The 18,414-nt window shown below is 37.0% G+C and overlaps 1 protein-coding gene across 1 annotated transcript in view; it reads right to left on the bottom strand.

Moving 5' to 3' along the window:
- The window catches only part of LOC132095183 (uncharacterized), a 64,158-nt gene that overhangs the window by 16,772 nt on the left and 28,972 nt on the right, over window positions 1–18,414 (bottom strand). Inside the window, exons 5-13 of the mRNA XM_059499981.1 lie at window positions 18,126–18,274; window positions 17,255–17,358; window positions 4,371–4,563; window positions 4,029–4,160; window positions 3,627–3,770; window positions 1,343–1,481; window positions 1,110–1,263; window positions 809–945; window positions 563–674 (exon numbers count right to left, since the gene is read on the bottom strand). Of these exons, the coding sequence (XP_059355964.1) occupies window positions 563–674; window positions 809–945; window positions 1,110–1,263; window positions 1,343–1,481; window positions 3,627–3,770; window positions 4,029–4,160; window positions 4,371–4,563; window positions 17,255–17,358; window positions 18,126–18,274 (1,264 nt within the window). The remainder of the gene's footprint in view (window positions 1–562; window positions 675–808; window positions 946–1,109; window positions 1,264–1,342; window positions 1,482–3,626; window positions 3,771–4,028; window positions 4,161–4,370; window positions 4,564–17,254; window positions 17,359–18,125; window positions 18,275–18,414) is intronic.

The raw sequence follows: 18,414 nt of genomic DNA, 5'->3' as shown, positions 1-18,414 counted from the left end.
TTTATTAAAAACACTCACGTAACAGCACTTACAGGTTTTCTGTAATTTAATGCCAAGGAAATATAACAAGTATTGTTATCAATGTTCATCAACGATAAAAAATGGGAGTGGTGGGGTGGCATGGAAGATGGGTGTAATGTAGCATTTTATATGGTCCCTGGTTTCCTCTTACTTGGTCTCCTCATTAAACAGATTGCTCTAAGTGCTAATTGTTTTATACTCTGTGAAAGGCTGTTGTTACTTATAGAAAATGCATTTAAATTGATTGGATTCACTCTAGACCCCAATCACTCTCAATGTTTTTGAATTTTGTATCCAAATATTTGATTTTTTATTTGAAAGATTTTTAAGTTAATGTTAGATAATTCTAAGACATTAGGTTAAATGTTAGATTTGGGTTTGGTAACATGCTTTATTGTTGCATCCTAATCTCACCACATTATGAATTTGAATTAGCAAGTAATTTATTTATCTGGAAAATAAATGTGTATCTGTAATATTTATAAAAATTACTTACATGTAAGTGGTGTGGAAAAACCTCTTGAACAATGGAAATACTTACTTTTCAGCTAGCTCAGTCACATTTCTTGTGATTTCTTTTCCAGATAGACAGTCATAAACTTTAATAGCACATGTTTGTGCTTTGTCTTTGTTCAAGTAAACGCCTAGATTACCTGTATGGATAAATAATGTTAGATCAGAATTCATACATTTAATTACTTAAATTACTTAATTACTAAAAAAAATATTTTTTATCTTGTATATTTAAAGTTTAATCCGTTCATTTAACAGCATATAAAAATTTGACCTTCACTGAGATACACCAGCAGAGGACCCTCAATTCCCATATTTGCCAGCTGTAGTGGTGGTGTGACAATCAGGTGACTGTACCGTTTGACATCCTCAAACATGTCTGAAAATGTTTTCTTCCGTTCAATCTGAAAACTATAAAAATGTTTTTTTTTTTTTTTACATATCCAATATATTATCATATATTCATTTATATTTAGATACATTATTTTATATATAATATTTTTATATGTATATTTAATGAACAATGTAAGTGTGTATCAAATTATATTTTTTCCAAATTCCTAAATATGACATACTTGCAGCCTTGTGGAGTGCTGTCATGAGAGATCCAAAATGGAAACCTATCAAATGATGGCGGAAGACTAAGCGAAATTCTCTCGATATCTGTAGCTCTTTTAATCGATGACTCCAGTAGATTCACCTCATCACAGTTTGGAATTTTTACACCATCTAAAATAAAAACATATTAATAGTATATTATGTATAAATTCATGAGGGTTTAACAAATCATCCCAGTTCCAGTTTTTACCTGTGATTTTTTCCAGGACGTATGACCTATCAAAAACTTCTGATATCCCAGGTACTCTCACTGGCTCACACAGCCTCTTGTCAGTAGGATAAGCTTTCAAGGAAATTGTTGCATAGTTCTCCAGATCGTTATTTTCATTCTGGTGAAAACACACACAATAAGGTCCATACATATTTAGACATTTAGATATTTAATTTTGGCTCTGTATGCCACTAGAATTTAATTAAAATGAAATAAACGAGGTAAAATTGAAATGCAGACTTTAAGCTAATATAACATAAAATGCATAGGAATGCATTGGCCGCTGCTGGAAAAATGTGCCCTAAGCAGGATTGTATTGCTGTGCCCCCTTCCTCAAATATGATGAAAAAAAAAAACACCTACAGCAGGGGTGAAAACGGATCTTTTATAAAATAAAAAAGTAAATACATTAATGAATAAATCGTATTATTTACAAATTACAATTGTAGCTCTCAACATTTACCTATATGGCTATAACTTAATTATGACTCTAATTTATTTTATAGTCTCAAGCATTCAGAAATCATGCAAAAGAAAATTAAGCAGTTTTACGATGATAAAACCATTTTTTATTTTTGTAAGGGTTGTGATATCTATATGTTTTTGGTTGGAGAAATTATAGAGGCTGTGTCATCTATAACAAAAAGGTGGCCAAAAATGAAAGATTAAGTGAATATTTGAAATAAATGTTTAGCCAAAAGCCTAAACAAGGATTTGCTTGGCTTATGTACATAAATTGTTTATTTTGTAGTAGCCTACATTATGTATTTTTAACAGTGTTATTAACCAATCATTGCCTCATTGTTTTTTTATATAATGCATTTTAATTCATTTTAAAGGCTATTGATGGCTTCGAGCTATTTTTATAACATCATCAACAATACTAATACTATATAAATACTTCTTTGTTAGTTATTATTTGAAGTAACAAAACCATGGTTAATTTTGCAGTTACCATGACTACAAAAACAAAGATTTTTGGTGTTATTCTTGTTAAAACCATGGAAAATTTTCATAAGGGAACCTGGAAAGCCAAAGAGAATATCAGATGCGTTGGTGGTGGTGAAATTATTTCCAACTCGTTATTAACGTCAACAGTCAAAAAAAAAAAAAATAAAAAAAAAATTATTAATAATATATATATATATATATAAATATATATATATTTCACTGAAATGTGCCTGCAAGTGATATATGGGCCTTGTTTTTACCTACAGGATTTACAATTTATTTTAATAAATATAAAACATTTATAAGGTGTGCATTGTAGTTGACACCTAAATGAACACATTACAGTTGTTTTAATGACTGTAAGTCTTTCTGCTTCTGCGTTTGGGCCCATTCGGTTGTGAAAAAGTAGCATAATTTACGATTTACAGTTTATTTTAATAAATATCAGAAATGTAAAATGTGTGCATTATAGTTGACAATAGATGAACAATTACAGTTGTTTTTATGACTGTAAGTCATTCTCCTCAAATGCTATTGATGTTAGAAACGTGTAGGCTAGCCTATACTAGCCTAATATCGCATGTAACTTTAGACGGTCCCTAAATTAGCGAATATTGAATGTCCAACCTCAAGCCAACTTTATGCCTGTGTTTATTTTTATTTTTTTTGTTTTCTTTTCTCTATACCGGATTGATGATATCTTTTAACCAGGCACAGATGTCCATCTGTCAATTATGAACATTCAGCTGAAACATGAGGTGCGAGTGCAGATTGGGGAATGGCGAGTTTTTTTTTGTTTTGTTTTTTGAGCACTGATGGTGCCCCCTTGGGAGTTGGTGCTATACGCAAACTACTCTGCATATAGAGAGTGCCAGTACTGCATAAATATATAAATAAAGATAAAATAGAGTTAGGTAAAATTTTGTGTGTGTGACAGCTACCATTGCTGTAAATCTAGCAACAACAAACATAGCATAGACCAAGACTGTATATGTTTTTAGTGATCAAAGCATTTTATACAGTATTAAAAATATGATTTACTTACATGTACACTTCCGAAACAGCTTAAAAACACTTTGATGTATGAAGAACTTATAGGTATCTTTTTGCTTTATTCAATATCATAAACATTATACTAAGTTGTGAATTGTATAACGTTCATGTGATCATTTAAGATACACACTACTGTCTGGTTACTAAGGAATGGGCTGCAGTGCTTCCAGTCTGTGCTGCTGGAAGGAAAAATAGTTCCTTATAACTTCTGATCTGATTTATGATGTGCTGTGTCAAGTAAAAAGAGCTGCAAACATACCTGTCCTTGAGCAATCAAGTAAGCCCAGCAAATATTTGCATATTCAAAAACATCACAATCTTCAATGACCTTTGGGCCTGATGTTTCATTACGACCTGGTAACAACTCTCGGAAAAGAAAGTAAAGACCCTCAACAACAGCAATCTGAAATTAAAATTATAGTTATATTTAGACTTAAAATGATTTGACTTAATTATTTAATAGATAATATTGCAATGAAAACATGTTATTTTATAACAATGTGTAAGTACTAGCAGAAATATCTTTAAAAACTAATTTATTATGAGTGAATATTTCCACACTTTATATTACCCAATATATATATATATATATATATATATATATATATATATATATATATATATATATATATATATATATATATATATATATATAGCCTACCTTTTGGTTTCTAGTTACATGCAAGTTCCCGCAGATCATTTGGAATAAACTTTGAGCCAAAGCATTGCATCCACTCAGTCTCCTAATATATGCAACCACTTTCTTAAATTCTTCTCCACAGTGTCTAAGTCTCTAAGGAATATGGCAACATATGGAAAATCTTACTGATAGTTGCACTGAAAAATAAAGCAATATGTTTTACCCAAAGTTAAAAATTTGGTGCTGCTGGCCTAAAACTGCTATTACAAAACAGCTGGATACTATTGGATTGTTTGGTGATAAAGTTCTAGACCAGCAAGCATCGCACCCTGATGAAATAGAAATTATAGTATTATAACATACAATGGCATAGAGCGTTGACAGAAATACACTTAGGCCTTTCTCTGTTTGCTTCACTGAGGGTCCGACATCATTTTGGAAGAAAAGACTTGGACTTGGTTTCTCATTATCAAATGATGACAGAGAGAACTGTAGAACTGAATCCTCTGTGATTCCAAGTTTGCTTAGTTTGTCAACATGATTATACTCTTCACTTCTGTGTAATGAAAAAAAAAAAACAGAAATTGACTTTTGCTGTCTTGGAAAATACCGTACTTCAAAAGAAGTAATCAGTAAAAACACAATTAGCTTGAAGTACACACACACACACACATTATATATATATATATATTAGGACTGTCAGTCGATTAAATTGTTTAATTAATTACAGGTTGCTGCGATTAATTAATCCAACATGGCCTAACATGAAGCATGGAACATAAAAGAAGATCATTTGAGAAACATCTCAGTATTTTTTGTCACTAGTGACCAAAACAGCTAGTTACCAACATTCAAAATACCTTCTATGTTGTGCAAAAGAAAGTAACTCATTTAGGTTTGAAACAACATGAGGATGAGTAAATGATGACAGAATGACAACTGTATGAAATGTAAGGTGACGTAGGTCTGGGCCAGTGCGTTGACTGCCTTAAAATACTCTACAATTTTCATAGTCATGAAAATAAAGAAAACTCTTTGAATGAGAAGATGTGTCCAAACTTTTGGTCTGTACTGTGTGTATGTGTATATATATATATATATATATATATATATATATATATATATGCATATAAGCGATTCAGAGATTATGTATATAATTTTGAGCGCTGCATGACAGAATAGATCATGAATTCACTGAGGGTCTTGATCTTATTACCATCTAAAATACAATTTTTTTTATCAGCCAATGATAGATCAATAGATCAGTGGCCGAGAGCGCATCTGATTGACAATGAGATCTATCAGTCATTAATTTTGTTTCAGTGTACGGTTTGTTAATATTGTGCAAAGTATACAAAGTAAACTTCATTCAGCTGAACTGTGCACATATATTTTAGATGTCTTATTTAATTCATGCGATAAACGCATGTCCGTGCTGTGCTGGGCTATGACTAATTTTACGGGCAAAGGTGAAAAAACTTAAATGTTCGTATCGTAATTAATTAATTTTTTTTCAGCTTCATATTATAGGAAGGATACATTATACGACCTATCCTGCAGTAACCCTGGTAAGATTAGGTTCCTTTTAATCTAAAAAAATATATATATATTTGGAAAAGATTCGAAAACAACAGGGAATTCCAATCGATTCCTGGACCAGGAATAGGAATCGGAATCAATTCTAAAAATTGTGGAATCGAACTGCCCTAACTTTAACTGCATTTGTAGACGGCACCGTTAGCCAGACCAATATAAACAACACAGACCAGAAGTTAACTTAGGGCCTGGCATGTGCGCCCGATAAAACAGTCTATTGAGAGTGAGGAGTTGTCGTCATAGTACAGAGCCCCTCCCCTCGATATCACAGTCTCCGCCATGTTGGCAGGATCCCGGCGGCCAAACATGATTGTTTACATGTTTTGTTAACTCGGTAGTAGAGGAGGTTTTCGCCATTCCGCACTGTTTTACCATGCCTGGAAGTCCCTGCTGTGTTAAAAAAAACTGCTCCAATACCTCACACGATACATATGGGAAAAAAAAGGAACAATTGAATACAGTTTTTTTAGGTTACACCAAGTGCAAAACAGCGCTATTTGGAGAGGCTCTCAGACATCCAAAATATCTAACCATACGAGCTCCCTGCAGCTGAGTGGACCATTTACTGCCACACACACATATGGACATTGTGAATTATCTTGTTTTTGGTCTAAGTTACCACACAATGCAGGAGTTTAATAGCCACAAGTCTTTGGAAAGTTATGAGGCTTTCTGCTGTGGCTGGGTGCAGGACTTGGCCATCTCAAGCCTCCGGGTAGTGAAAACAGCGTTGTACTGGCCAAAGTAAGTTTCTTCACATGCGTTTTAGCGTCTGGTAATTGCATTGCATTTAGCAGACACTTCTTGACCAAAATGACAAAGTATTAACTGCGACGGTTTCGTAAACACTAGATTGTAACGAGATGTTCAATGTACACAAACGTTTCCAACATGTTTTGATGTAGGCTAAAGCGGTGTATGTTTAGTTATTTAGTTATAATTTGATTTTAGCCCAATTACACATTCTGTACCAGGTTTTTGTGTTGGGGGCTGTAAAGTGGACAAACCAGCTCTGGGTTAGCTAGGGTAGTTAAATGTGTGATTGCAAGATGTAAATGTCCTGGTTAGATTAAAGCCATAAAAAGTGTGAATGCAGGGTGACTTACACCGTAAACAAGATAATTCACAATGTCCATATGTGTGCGGAGGTAAATGGTCCAGGTCTCTGTACCGTTCTGCTTCAGGGAGCTCGTATGGGTCGATATTTTGGATGCCTGAGAGCTTCACCAAATACCACTGTTTTGCGCTTGGTGTGAGCTTGTTTCTGTAAGGTCTCATTTCTTTTGCCTTATCTTTTTGCATTGCATTGCTTTACTTCCTTTTCTTTCTCATATTCGTAGATCCATCTCTGTCCCGCTGAAATAATAAAAGCACAAAAATGGAAGAGCTCTGGAATGTTTAGTCGCGCCTCTGTGAAGTTCTGAAGGCATTGCCCCTGGCAACCCACAGCGTCTCCTACCGTCATGGCCGACCGGCTCAGACCCCGCCCAAATCAACCCAAATCGGCACGTGACTCCTCACTCTCAATAGGGCTTGGGCGTCGTGACGTCATTACTTGGCGTGGCCGCCACGTTGATGGCCTCCTTTACTGCTACTCGGACTACTGCGCAGTGTTTAGACATACTCCCTCTCATCCGTGTGTCTTAATTTGATTAATTAAAAATCTATTTCAACCATGGTAAACCATTGCTGTATTGTGGGGTGTAATAGTGCAACACATAATCGCCATGGGGAACATAAAATGAGAATGGATTAACTTTACACTGCTTTCCTGCTTGGAGGCACGACCACAGAGACCATTACATCTGAATATTAATTTATATAGCTTAAGTCAACATTGAAAATAAGGGAAATTTCTTGGCTAACTCATCCAAAATATGGGAAATTTCAACATTCGTCTTTTTGTTGCTATCTCTCTGCTGACAGCAAAAATTCGTACTACAAAACTGCTGCATTAACTAACGTTAAGCGATTTGTGAAGCTAGGTCTAATGTTAATTTAGTTACAGATTGGCGTGAAATCGTGCTCTCACAACAACCACGCTATCTTAAAAAGCCCAACAGCACGCTAAGGTTGCTTTCAAGTAAGCAAAACGATGCTTTGAAAACATCTGTTTCGCTGGAAGGGCAAGGAATAGCAACAGGACAACAATACAGAGACTTGACAGGTCCGATTGAAGGGCTAACAGGATATTTTACAGGAAAATACTAAAACGGGAAGATAGCGGGAAAAGAGCTCAAATACGTGAGAACCCCGGAAAAATTGGGAGGGTTGACAGCTACTAACTACACTTTTGAAGCACATTGTTAAAAGGCCATGTGTGAATGGTTGTTAGCACTAACGGTTACTAAACTAGCAGCTAGGTAGAGCGCAGCTTACCGGATTACTGTATACTGTTTGTCGCTGTTCCAGTTCTATGATTTGCAGCTCCTGAACCCATCCATTTGTGAACTGTACATGAGACTTCAATGACTTGTAGCTTCGGAACTATTCTGAAGTGTAGGCGCTCACAAAACAAACAAGGTAGCCGAAGATATCTGTAATGCAAAAGTGCGGCAGCAAGTCTTCGTCGTTACTCCACTCTTTGTTGGGAATTTCATGTGGATCCAAACCGCTAATAGTGCAGATTTTGTCCACATACCGGTCCCTGGCATCCCACAACCTTTTCGCGATTTTAACATCTTTTTTCTTTCTCCCAACTCTGCTCTTCTCATTCAACTTGCTGTATGTTTACATTCGCGAGGCTTGCAACATGGCTGCCACGTCCCAGAATGCAACTCGGCGCCCAAACCCTATAGTGTGTGGTGTGCCATGATGTGACTGAAACGGTTGGTAAACCGTGATCTCTGGGTTTTGCACTTTGTGGGTGAAGTCTGTGTGTTAGGTGTCAGCACTGATTAGTTTGTGGGAGTCTCCGTTAATTGTCATCAGCAACAGCTGTCACTCATTACTCATCCCTATATAATGGCTTGTCTTACGTCTTGTGTTCGTGAGAGCGTTGTTTCCTGTTTGTTAACCCGTGCCTTGCTTTCTTGTGTGTTTCTGCGTTGGATGTCCGTGTCTTCCCCCGGAACCCCGTCCACTCTTCGCAACCACCACCAAGCAACACCACTTACCTTCGGCTCGCTTCCCCGCAGTTTCTGTGCCACCCTCTCCTGCTGCCAACTCACCTCCGCCTTCCGAATTCATCACTTCCCTCCACCATCTTGGACAGTACCTTCATCTCAGCGTTATTTGTGTTCCAGTTTTGTTTTGTCTGCCTTCTCTCATTAAACATTGTTAACTCGCACTTGCTTCCAGCTCCTCCTTCACCCAGTCGTCACAGTGACAAAGACAGCACACCACACACAAACAGATTTTCAACCAGAGTCTCGACTGTGAACAGGAAATCTCGCAAAATCTTGCGAGACTTCAGAATAAGCATGACGGACGTTATGGTTTGGAATGTTTTTTACACGACAGGTTGTATAAACATTTGTGCTGTTGGCACAAATCAACAACCTTATCCTCCATTTCTGCTGTCCACATCAATTTCACTTTGTGCTGCATCATGCCTGCTTCTCCTTCCGGGTATTGCTTCGTTTCACGTGATAATCTCCAGAGCGTGCGCACGTTTTGTATTCTGGGTTCCCCCCAAACATCAGGATTTCTGATCGCGATTCGCGATCGGGGCGGCTCCGACGTTCTTCTGATCAGGTTTGGACACTCTTAACACACCCCACACCAAGGGAAAATCTGATAAAATGATATGTAGAACCATCAAGATAATCGGGACATAGCTATTGTCGGAAATCAGCCTGATTATATTTTGGTGTGTACCAGACATGGGGACTTGTGACTTGGTGACTTGGACTCGAGTCGCTATTTTTATGACTTGTGACTTGACAAAAAATAAAATACTTGAGACTTGACTCGGACTTGGAAGTTAAAGACTCGGGACTTGACTTGACTTGAGACAGGATGACTTGAATGACTTGAGTGTTAATCACATTATGTTTTCAGTTTGAATATAAAATATATAAATTATTTTTTTTAAATAAAATTGATTACTCAGCTGGAGCGCAGGCTGAGAATCGCGTTGTCATGTCATGACATCATCAGTCATGCCCTGTCTACCTTACGCAGACCACGCCCACTTAGATCAGATATCACATCACATCAACATCTCAGCTTGAGGGGTACTGAGGGTCATCGCTTTTGTCGTCAATAATTCGCGTCTAAAAACGCATGGAAATCGCTAGTCGCGCCGCTTTCTCATTGTTTCCAAAGCGCTCGGGCAGTTGCGCCCCTGAGGCGTCGAGCGTGTCGCACCGCGTGCGCGTCGCGACCGCGTTGCTTCCATTATGAGCGCGCATACCGGTGGCGCATACATGGTGGGATAGGCCACATCGTGCTCGGCTTCCAGACAAGACTCTCGAATCTTATATTTTGCAAGTGCAATACCTTGTAATAGAGGTAATGACTTACGGATGTACTCTGAGAGAGAGATTGTGTGTGTGTGTGTGTGTGTGAGAGAGAGAGAGAGAGAGAGAGAGAGAGAGAGAGAGTGTGAGAGAGAGAGAGAGAGAGAGAGAGAGAGAGAAACACACTCGTGCTTCACCTGATGAAGGAAACCCAAACTGAGTCTGACTCCAATCACAACCCCAACATTCAGAAACTCATTGACAAAAATCTGAAGTATAATTATGATGAAAAATGAAAAATATTAATTTGAGCTCCAAACCAAACTAAACAGGCCCTAAACAGAACCACAAAACTGGCAAATTACTTATCACTCAAGCAATTAAAAGAAAGACAAAAACTTTCAAAATATCGACTCAGTGATCATGATTTGGAAATAGAGATTGGTAGACATAAAAGATCCTGGCTACCGAGAGAAGAGAGGCAAACACTGTGAGCTGAATCAAACAGAGGATGAGAAACACTTCCTTCTTGTCTGTCCCAAATACAGCACTACAAGAGAAAACATTCTTCCCACAGTTTGAAGCTTTGAATCCTTCATTCTTGTCTCTAAATGACTCAGAGAAACTACTCTATATACTTGGAGAGAATGAGACGGCAGTCACAATAGCTGCTAAATATTTATACACCATACACACCATACGAAAGGGATAATTTATTGTATTCAACTGTTTTATTTTATATTCTTAATTCTATACAATTACTATTATTAATATTAGAAATATTATCTGCTGCTGCTATTTTTATTGTATTTTATTGTAATCATATTTTATTCTGTATCTAAATGCTAAATTTGGCAATACTGTAACTCAAATGTCATGCCAATAAAGCAACTTGAACTTGAGAGAGAGAGAGAGGAGAAATGTAAGAAAGTTTAATGTTGTATGTAAACTGTGTTTGAGGGGAAGTTGTGGCCTAATGGTTAGAGAGTCGGACTTGCAATCGAAGGGTTGTGAGTTCGAGTCTCGGGCCGGCAGGAATTGTAGGTGGGGGGAGTGCATGTACAGTTCTCTCTTCACCTCAGTACCACGACTTAGGTGCCCTTGAGCAAGGCATCGAACCCCCAACTACTCCCTGGGTGCCGCAGCATAAATGGCTGCCCACTGCTCCGGGTGTGTGTTCACAGTGTGTGTGTGTGTGTTCACTGCTCTGTGTGTGTGCACTTCGGATGGGTTAAATGCAGAGCACGAATTCTGAGTATGGGTCACCATACTTGGCCGAATGTCATGTCACGTCGTTTGAGAGAGAGAGAGAGAGAGGGGGGTGTTCAGAGAGGAGTCTGTTGGATGTTTAGCTGTTATTTGTTTTATGGACTCAATGTTGAAAATGTAAAACATTTCTGTTGGCAGAAGTGAAAAATAAATAATTTTATGAGGTTACAATTTTGTTTGATTCCATGATGTATTTTACTGAACATGAGTATTTACAATGCAAATCCAAATTATTTTAATTTACTGTTACTTATATCTTGTCTTTTAACTTTATTAAGATCAGATTCTGCAGGTAAAATTACAATAATAAGGTGACTTGACTTGGACTTGACTTACTACAGGACTTGACTTGACTTGACTTGACATAACTTGTGACTTGACTTGACTTGCCCAAGAAAAAATTACTTGGGACTTACTTGAGACTTGAAGGTTAAGACTTGAGACTTACTTGAGACTTGCACATGTGTGACTTGGTCCCATCTCTGGTGTGTACCCAGCATAACTCTTAGTACCTGGACGAGATTCTGAGGTATGCAGTTATTTTCTGGGAAACGCACGGTGAACGTAGTTCCAGGCAGCTCTCCTGACCGAGTAAGTCTATGAGTAAGTCTATATAGTCTAGCAACTTAAAGGCTACACGCTGTTTAGAGACACAGAGGTACGTTAGCTTAATTCACGCTAGCGTGCTCTCTCTCTCTTTCTTTCTCTCTGTGTGTCTCTGTCGCTCTTGCTCTTTCTAATAACTTCATTAATAACTGCATTAGAATGCTATCAACGGCTCAAGCCTCCATTACCAGCTTTAAAATTATGTTTTGGAACTAGCAAAAGGGGCATTGGATGAGATGCAGAAGAAATAGTCCTACTCACACTAGTGATTTAAGTACAAAAAACGGACAAATCCCTTTAAATATATCATCTGATCGATGTCTTGAGGTGTGGGAACCGTAGTATAAGTGGAATAATTGACTCCAGGCCATTTAATTGTTAGAAAAATAATGCACACCTGAGGTGTGGAGTGGCTGTTACACCTCCGGGTGTGCATTATTTTTCTAATAATTCAACGGCCTGGAGTCAATTATTCGTTACATAACACAGGCTCATCCGAGTAACAGCAGTCGGCGCTGTCCTCTTGTTTGAACTATTTTATTTTTCTTGGTCGAAGCTTTGTGTATTTTTAGTTAATAAGATATTAAAACTCATTTCAAAATGGTGGATCTTTACAATTGTTTAATTATGTCATCCAGGTATTGTGGAGTTGCTTTCGTTTCATACAAACTCAGCTGCTGCTATTTTGCTACGATTGTTTTGTGCACTGAAGGATTATAAGAGAACTAACAAACCGGTAAGGTTTTAAAACATTTTTGTCTTAATTCTTTTATTACCTTAATTATTTTGTAGTGAAATGCTGTGTAGTAAACAGTTTGACTGCACTGTTTAAATGTCTGTATAGTTTGAACTTGCCGCTTGCTCGCATCTGCTGTCTTCATGGGAGCTTTGCATTCAAATATTTCAACTCAAATCAATATTTTGCGTTTAATTATTTACATTATTTGCTACATAAGTACATCCAGCTGGTTGTTCTCGCAGAATAAACCCCGACAGGGTGATCAGGACCCTGACGCAAAGCAGAGGAAATTCAAATGCAAATTCAATCGCAAAGCTTATCCCTTATACTTTATCCCTTACATAACATACCTTGGAATGTTGCGACTGACCAATTAGAATCAAGTATTCCACAGAGCCATGTATTAAAAAAATACATGGCTCTGTGGAGTAAAAAAATATCATCGTTTTAATCATACACTAGATTTAATTATATCGCATGGAATCGATCTTACTGCTATAGATATTGTACCCCAAAGTGATGATACTACAGACCATTTCCTTGTATCGTGCATGCTGCGTATAACTGATATTAACTATATGTCTCAGCGATACCGTCTGGGCAGAACTATTGTTCCAGCCACCAAAGAAAGATTCGCAAATAACCTGCCTGATCTCAACTGCTATTTGTACCCAAAAATACACACGAATTAGACGAAATTACTGACAACATGGGCACTATTTTCTCTAATACATTAGAAGCTGTTGCCCCCATCAAATTGAAAAAGGTTAGAGAAAAACGTACCGTGCCATGGTATAACGGTAATACTCACTCTCTCAAGGAAGTAACTCGTAGTCTTGAACGCAAATGGAGAAAAACTAACTTGGAAGTTTTTAAAATTGCATGGAAAAACAGTATGTCCAGGTATAGACAGGCTCTAAAAACTGCTAGGGCAGAGCATATACACAAACTCATTGAAAATAACCAAAACAATCCAAGGTTTTTATTTAGCACAGTGGCTAAGTTAACAAATTACCAGACGCCACCTGATTCAAATATTCCACCAACGTTAAATAGTAATGACTTTATGAATTTCTTCACTGATAAAATAGTTAACATTAGAAATACAATAGCGAATGTAGATTCTACAGCGTCTAACACCTCAGTTTCATCCATCGCACCCAAAGATAAACTGCAGTGCTTTACAACTATAAGACAGGAAGACAGACTAAATAAACTTATCACTGCATCTAAACCAACAACATGTTTATTAGATCCTGTACCCACTAAATTACTAAAAGAGCTGTTACCTGTAGCCGAAGAACCGCTTCTCAATATCATTAACTTGTCGTTATCTTTAGGTCACGTCCCAAAACCATTCAAGCTGGCGGTTATCAAGCCTCTTATTAAGAAACCAAAACTAGATCCTAGTGTACTGGCAAATTATAGGCCTATTTCAAATCTTCCATTTATGTCTAAAATTTTAGAAAAAGTTGTGTCTGCTCAATTGAGCACCTTCCTGCATAAAAATGATCTGCATGAAGAATTTCAGTCAGGTTTTAGGCCCCACCATTGCACAGAAACTGCACTTGTTAAAATTACAAATGACCTGCTCCTTGCGTCAGATCGAGGCTGCATCTCATTTCTAGTCTTACTTGATCTTAGTGCTGCGTTCGACACCATAGATCATGACATACTCATAGATCGATTACAAAACTATACAGGTATTCAAGGGCAGGCTCTAAGATGGTTTAGATCCTACCTGTCCGATCGCTACCATTTTGTTTACTTAAATGGGGTGTCATCTCATTTATCATCAGTAAAATATGGAGTGCCACAAGGATCCGTCCTAGGTCCCCTTCTATTTTCAATATACATGTTGCCCCTTGGTAATATTATTAGAAAATACGGAATTAGCTTCCACTGTTATGCTGATGATACTCAGCTATATATCTCAACGAGACCAGATGAAACTTCCCAATTATCTAAGCTAACAGAGTGTGTTAAAAATGTAAAAGATTGGATGACAAATAATTTTCTCCAATAGAAAGGGGTCAAGAAAATATGATCATATTACCTCAATTTTACAGTCTCTGCACTGGCTACCTATTAAGTTCCGTATCAGTTACAAATTATCATTACTTACCTATAAGGCCCTAAATGGTTTAGCTCCTGCGTACCTAACTAGCCTTCTACCACGCTACAACCCATCACGCACCCTAAGGTCACAAAACGCTGGACTTTTGGTAATTCCTAGGATAGCAAAGTCCATTAAAGGAGGTAGAGCTTTCTCACATTTGGCTCCCAAACTCTGGAATAGCCTTCCTGATAATGTTCGGGGTTCAGACACACTCTCTCTGTTTAAATCTAGATTAAAAACACATCTCTTTCGCCAAGCATACGAATAATGTATCTTTTAAATTGTGAGTGTAGTTGCATCTGATCAAATGTGCATTTTTATTCTTTAGCTTGGGTTAAACTAATTTACTTTGTTGGATCAGCAGCTATGCTAATGATGTCTCTATTTTGTTTCTATGTTTTGCCACGGGATTTACATCCCGTGGTAACTAGGATTTACACAAGCTCCAGTCTGGATCCAGAACACCTGAGAAGAGATGATGCTGACCCTCAGAGGACCCCAGATGATGCTAACCTTGAATCAACAAACAGAACTAACAATTATTGCTACATGTGTGACTGCATCATATAATAACTATTAATTAATAATATTGATAGTTCATCGTCTAGCTGACTACGTCTTGTATTATTATTATTATTTTTTCTAAAATCCTGTCAAACGTGCACAAACTACTAGCTACTACTAAATATTGTAGAAACATAATTTTCTGTAAAGTTGCTTTGTAACGATTTGTATTGTAAAAAGCGCTATACAAATAAACTTGAATTGAATATTAAAGTTTTTTTTATCACCACCTGCTGGCAGATTTAGTTTCTTATTTAGGGTATCATTTCATAACCCTGCTGAAAAAAACAGCATATGCTGGTTAGGTACGTTTTGATTCTGGTATGCTGGTTTATGTTGGTACTTTGTTGGTTTGAGCTGGTCCGTTGCATGCACATGACCAGCATAAACCAGCAAAAGGAGCATACTAGCGTCAAAACATACCTAACCAGCATATGCTGTTTTTTTTCAACAGGGAAAAAAATATAATAATAATAAGACATTAAGGAATAGTTCACCCCCCAAAAAATAAATTTCTGTCATGTAGTTTCTAACCTTTTGTGGAACATGAAGGTATTTTGAAGAGTGTTGGTAACAAAGCTGTTTTGGTTACCAAGGCAATGGATTTCATTGTATGAAAAAAAATTCTGAGATGTTTCTCAGCGTCACGAATCTGGTCTATGAACTTCTGTTCACTCACCACATGGAATCTTAGGCCCTATCCACACAAACTCGGTTATTTTTCAAAACCGCAGCTTTTGGTTAGGGAAACTGTTTTCAGGCTTCTGATTGGCCAACATGCCTTTACGGTTAAGATTAGATCACCACCTGTTGGTTTGGCATACTCTTGACAGTGCGTCATAGCATGCATTTGCGTTTTCATGTGGACGGAGATTTTTAAAAAATAGTTTTTAAAAATACCTGTGTACGTGTGGACATGGCCTTACACTACACTGTTACACTATACCCTGAACTACATTTCTCATCATCCATTGCACTAATTACACCCAAATCTGTAACCAATCACACATCCTATATAAGACATGGACATCCTCTCTCTCTCACTGCCAAGTGGTGATGAGTGATACTGCTTATTTTGTTTTCGATATGATACCAATATTTTTCAAGGTTGTATTATCTATATCAATACTGATATGATACTTCTGAACTAAACTTTACAATAATGACATTTATTTAATTATTACTATTACTAAGAGTAAAATGGGTAATGATAACCACTTTGTTTAAAAAAGCATTTTAACATTCACGCCTTTTAAATAGAAGTTTTGCAGATGGATCCACGCGTCTCATGTCTCGTTTGCTCCTTAACAGAATACTCGGTCACACAAGGATCCAGTGGCTTTTCAAGTGGACACTGGCCAGGTATGGACATTGCAAGACTGTTATTAGCCCTAAAACAGGGCACACGATTGCTCAAGGAATCCATTCAAGAGTATTTGAAATTTGCTCATAATTCAGATTTGCCAGAATGTGTACTGATATAGACCTTTTTTTTTCTCTTTCCTCCATTTCTGTATATCGCTCTCCTAGTGGTAGCACATTATGGATCCAGTCTCTAGTCCTTAGTTCAAAGTCCTAGTCTTGTCTTGCCTGCTTCCCCGTGTTACCGGATTCTTGCCTATGTATCTTGGATTAACCCTTTGCCTTCGCCTGGACTATTGCTCATGTTGTTGGATTTCCGTTCTTGTCTAGCCCTGTGGATAACATTTGCTGTCAACTGACTCACCCCCGTTTTTGATTACGTTTTTGATTTTTTTTTTCTTGCCTTCTATATACCTGCAAATGGTTGTGGGTTCAATTATCAGTGAACACACATAATGATATAAAAAGTATAGCCTAAATGCACTGTAAGTTGCTTTGGATAAAAGCATGTGCTAAATGCATTGATGTAAATATAATGTACATTCATATAAACCTATACATAATCATACATTTGTAATGTATCAGTGACCTGATTTGAAGAACTGGTGCTGGTATACCACTTTCAACTGAAAGCCGTAGTATCACATCTTTCAGTGTATCACTTTCCAGGTCAACTTTGATTTCGAAGTCTCCCTATATTGACAATAGAGGAGATTTGGGATGGTGGTTAAACAGGATAATTTTTGACAAAAAAGTAGAGGGTTAAACAGAAAAATCGATTTTATATATATATATATGGGGTGGTGTTGGCGCAGTGGATAAGACACATGCCTTTGGTGTGAGAGACCCGGGTTCGAATCCACTGTGAGACACCAATGTGTCCCTGAGCAAGACACTTAACCCCTAGTTGCTCCAGAGGCGTGCGACCTCTGACATATATAGCAATTGTAAGTCGCTTTGGATAAAAGCGTCAGCTAAATGAAAATGAATAAATATATATATATATATATATATATTATTCCAAAATTAATGTTAAAGATTATAATTATAAAATGTAATTTAAAGATTGTTTCCCCCATTTCAATTGTTTTACTTCAGTGATCAATTAGAATATTGTACATTTTTAACATGAAAGATCAAAAGGATAAACAGTGCAGATTTATTTTCATAGCTGCCATTGCTAATATTTACCAAGGGTGCCAGTATTATTGGAGCGCATTCTATTTATGGAATGGTTATGATCAATTTATTTACTGTTAACCAATTTTTGAGCATAGACCTGAAAATTGAATTTCCGGCTTTATCTGGCATAAATCTTGAATGCTTTGGAGCACAGAATGAAGGTTTTTTTTTTTTTCTCAAAGAAGACACTTGGCAGATTAAACAAAAAAAGTTAAATGAGCTTAGATTTATTTTTATGTAAAAGGCACAAAAACATTTTTTACAAACATTAGTAATACCTTTAACATTATGTGACAGCGGACGACACTCTGTCCTTCATTTCTGATGTTGACTTGTCTTTGTGTTGGTAACTTAGTTAAATTTTCACATGGTGTAAATATGGCATACAGTTCACTCCCACTTGCAATATGTCTGTCATTCAAAGACCCTTTAATAGCAAAGATATAATGGTCATGCAGAGAAATTAAATTAGTGAAAGCAAACGTAAGGCATAAAGTGGCAAAAATAAGACTTAGATCTGGTTTTCTGCACTGATTACTTACATTCATGAATGCATGAATCTACAAT

Source organism: Carassius carassius, chromosome 19, assembly GCF_963082965.1.
Source record: "Carassius carassius chromosome 19, fCarCar2.1, whole genome shotgun sequence".
Taxonomy (NCBI): Eukaryota; Metazoa; Chordata; class Actinopteri; order Cypriniformes; family Cyprinidae; genus Carassius; species Carassius carassius.
This window is presented reverse-complemented; position numbering and strand designations above follow the sequence as displayed.